The 3,694-nt window shown below is 29.0% G+C and overlaps 2 protein-coding genes across 2 annotated transcripts; both read left to right on the top strand.

Annotated features, from left to right (window-relative positions):
- Positions 1-108: 108 nt before the first annotated feature.
- On the top strand, positions 109-945 carry MET16 (phosphoadenylyl-sulfate reductase (thioredoxin); the record flags this gene model as incomplete). The annotated part of the gene is made up of 1 exon (XM_011272701.1): positions 109-945. One exon carries the CDS (start codon positions 109-111, stop codon positions 943-945), a length of 837 nt encoding a protein of 278 aa, XP_011271003.1.
- A 1,866-nt stretch (positions 946-2,811) lies between these two features.
- On the top strand, positions 2,812-3,423 carry RHO1 (Rho family GTPase RHO1; the record flags this gene model as incomplete). The annotated part of the gene is made up of 1 exon (XM_011272700.1): positions 2,812-3,423. The coding sequence occupies one exon, from the start codon at positions 2,812-2,814 to the stop codon at positions 3,421-3,423; it is 612 nt and encodes a 203-aa protein (XP_011271002.1).
- Between the last annotated feature and the right edge of the window lie 271 nt (positions 3,424-3,694).

Below are 3,694 nucleotides of genomic sequence, written 5' to 3'. Positions count from 1 at the left end.
GATTTCAAAAGATATTCACATACTAAATTAATATTCACATTAGCATCCTCGAGATTATTCGCGGTGGAAATTTATCATATATACACACATAAGAATTATAAGAACAATATGTCTACAAGTATAAAGAATCAAAATTCAATTCAAGAAGAATCAAAATTAAAACCATATTCATTAGTTGGTAATTCAGTGATATTATCAGAAGAATATTTAGATCATTTAAATAAAACATTAATTGAAAAAACTCCTCAAGAAATTATTGAATGGTCAATTGAAACTTTCCCAAATTTATTTCAAACTACAGCATTTGGTTTAACAGGTTTAGTTACAGTTGATATTTTATCAAAATTACCAAAAGGTTTTAAAATTGAATTAATTTTCATTGATACTTTACATCATTTCCCACAAACTTTAGATTTAGTTTCCAAGATTCAATCACGTTATCCAAATAATAAAATTAATATTTATAAACCATTAGATTGTAATAATGAATTTGAATTTTCTCAAAAACATGGTGAATCATTATGGGAAACTAATGATGAAAAATATGATTATTATGCAAAAGTTGAACCAACTCAAAGATCTTATCGTGATTTAAAAGTTTCTGCTGTATTTACCGGAAGAAGAAGATCTCAAGGTGGTGCAAGAAATTCATTACCAATTATAGAAATTGAAGAATCATCAGGTATCATCAAGATTAATCCATTTGCAAATTGGTCATTCCAACAAGTTTTAGAATATATCAAAAATAATAATGTTCCTTATAATGAATTATTAGATCTTGGTTATAGATCTGTTGGTGATTATCATTCTACATTACCTGTGAAAGAAGGTGAAGATGAAAGAGCTGGTCGTTGGAAAGGTCAAAATAAAACAGAATGTGGTATTCATGAAACTAGTAAATTTGCTAAATATTTAAAAGAAAGTAATTCAACAAGAGTTGAATGAACTTTTTATTTATTATTTAATACAAACTAGTTGATCTAATTTATTTATTCATTTCTTTGACATATATTTCTGTTTTTTAATAATGTTAATTGCATAGAGTCATGGTATATGACTTTTCCTCTTTAAGATCTTATGATATACAATATGATACAATTTATTCCAGTTTTTATGATACACTTTTGTATAATAGATAAAGTTTTTGATTTTGATGTATTTTGTAGACAAATATGATACAAATATTTAGTGATAATTATAGATATATTGATATGATATCATGATATATATGTACCTAATGATCTATTGATCTAAAATCCATTTAGCCTAAATAACCATACAAATTCGAGGCTTTGAAATTTAAATTTTAGCGAAGAATATCAAATCGTGTGCTAATTTAAATAGTTATAAATAGAACAGAATCAATATTGAACTAGTATTAAGATCATAAGGATATCAAGATATACAATTTGTCTTTTTGGATCTGTTTATGAAAAGTGTATTAGTTGTAGTTGAGTATTCCTATTGATCTATTCCCTTTGATTTAATTGGCTTCGGAATGTAATATATCTAAGGCCCATGTTATAATGTACCTTAATTGATCTAGAATCTATTGATCTATGAATAAATTGATCCAGACAAATTAGATAGGAACTACGATACAAAATTATAAGGACAGTATAGATCTCAGTAGACAGCACAATGCTACTCGTAAAGACCTTTTTTCTAGGGGTCCCTGGGCCAGATCCATTTGGAATTGACATTGAAATTGTTGGTTGATTAATGCTAGTTTCATTTACATACCTCTATGGATCCCTGTGGAAGTGGGATTGCACTAGACAGAGGCTATGCCTAGAGCTCTACGCAGTACTCCCACCCAGATCTCTGCCTATCTCTGCCCAACTCTGCCCACACCACACCCCGTAGAAATGCAACTTTACCTACCGCGAACACCCATACACCACCCTGTCAATTTTGAACACGCACTCAAAAAAATCAAAAATTTATAAAATTTCAAAATTTCTACGCGGTGGAAAACAAAACCAAAACTTGAACATTCAAACATTTGTTAATTGAATCAAAAGATTAAGAAGCTCAATCAGTTCTCGTGAGTATAACTAGTGATTCCTGTTGGTAGAGAGAGAGAGCTTCTACCTGTCTGTGTTTCTGCCTGTCCCTCTGTGTGTCTGCCTACGCAATTCCCACAGCGGTTGTTTGTTTGGTTGTTTTGCTTTGTTCCTAATCTGGTGAAGTGTTGATTTCTGATTTCTGTGTTTATCTTTTTTGCGGCCCAAAAAAAATCAAAATCTTGCCTCCTTCCAACTTGAACAATTAGTTTGTGAATTACGAATCAGAGATTATTAAAAACAGAAGAGGTGTGTATTATTATTCTTTGATGTATTGGTGATGTTGAAGTTCATTTTGTTGTTGATTTGGGGTTGTTTTGGATTACGGATCAGAATTAAGAAATCCCTTTGATCTGTGGAATTTTCCCAGAGTTTTCTAGAGTTTCAAAGATCAAAAACAACATTGGAAAGCATCGGAAACCATTGGGATTGTAATCTATCAATATGGGTATACATATGGACAACAGCTTATACACTAAACACATTCAGCTTCTCTATACCAAGAAATTCCCATTCATTATTTCCAATTTCAATTTACTAACATTTTCAAATTATAGTTTCCAATAAATTCTCATATATTATCATTAGATTTCTAATTTAATAATCAAGAAATCCTTTCATTGATTCATCATTCCATTTTAATTTTTTTTTTGTTTATAGTAACTTACAAAAAAAAAACACTAAACCTACACCCAAGACAAACATAAAACATACATTACATATCCACATATAATATAATCACATAATGTCACAATTACAAACAGATATTAGAAGAAAATTAGTCATTGTTGGTGATGGTGCTTGTGGTAAAACTTGTTTATTAATTGTTTTCTCAAAAGGTACTTTCCCAGATATTTATGTCCCAACTGTTTTCGATAATTATGTTGCTGATGTTGATTTAGATGGTCGTAGAGTTGAATTAGCTCTATGGGATACTGCTGGTCAAGAAGATTATGATAGATTAAGACCTTTATCTTATCCTGATACTAATGTTGTTTTAATTTGTTTTTCAATTGATTTACCAGAATCTTTAGGTAATGTTCAAGAAAAATGGATTTCTGAAGTTTTACATTTCTGTCATGGTGTTCCAATTATTTTAGTTGGTTGTAAAGTTGATTTAAGAGATGATCCATCAACTATTCAAAAATTAAGAGATGAAGGTTTAGCTCCAGTTTCTGCAAGTGAAGGTCAAGCTGTTGCTGATAAAATTGGTGCTATTAAATATATTGAATGTTCTGCTAAAAGAAATTATAACGTTGATGAAGTTTTCAAAACTGCTACTAGAGCTTCATTAATGGCTAAAGAAAAGAAACAAAGTGGTAAAAAATCAGGTTCAAAGAAATGTACAATCTTATAATCTAATTAAAAGATTTATCTTTTTTATTTCATATTGTTTTTGAAATATAAATTATTTTGTCTTTTGATTTTTCTGCTCAAATTTTATATTTTATTGTGATCAATGAACTGTTATTAATGCTTTGTTTTATCTTTTTTTTAAATTACTATTATCATTCACCTTTTTCAATTTGGAAAGAATAATCACTTAAGGAAGGGGAAAAATTGTGAAATAGAATACTTGTTGAAGTAAAAAAAAAAAATTAAAAAAGTGGATTTTTGTTGTTTATCTT

Source organism: Wickerhamomyces ciferrii, contig 00333, assembly GCF_000313485.1.
Source record: "Wickerhamomyces ciferrii WGS project CAIF00000000 data, strain NRRL Y-1031 F-60-10, contig 00333, whole genome shotgun sequence".
NCBI lineage: Eukaryota > Fungi > Ascomycota > Saccharomycetes > Phaffomycetales > Wickerhamomycetaceae > Hansenula > Hansenula ciferrii.
Note: the sequence above shows the minus strand (reverse complement) of the source record. Positions and strands in the feature narration are given on the sequence as shown.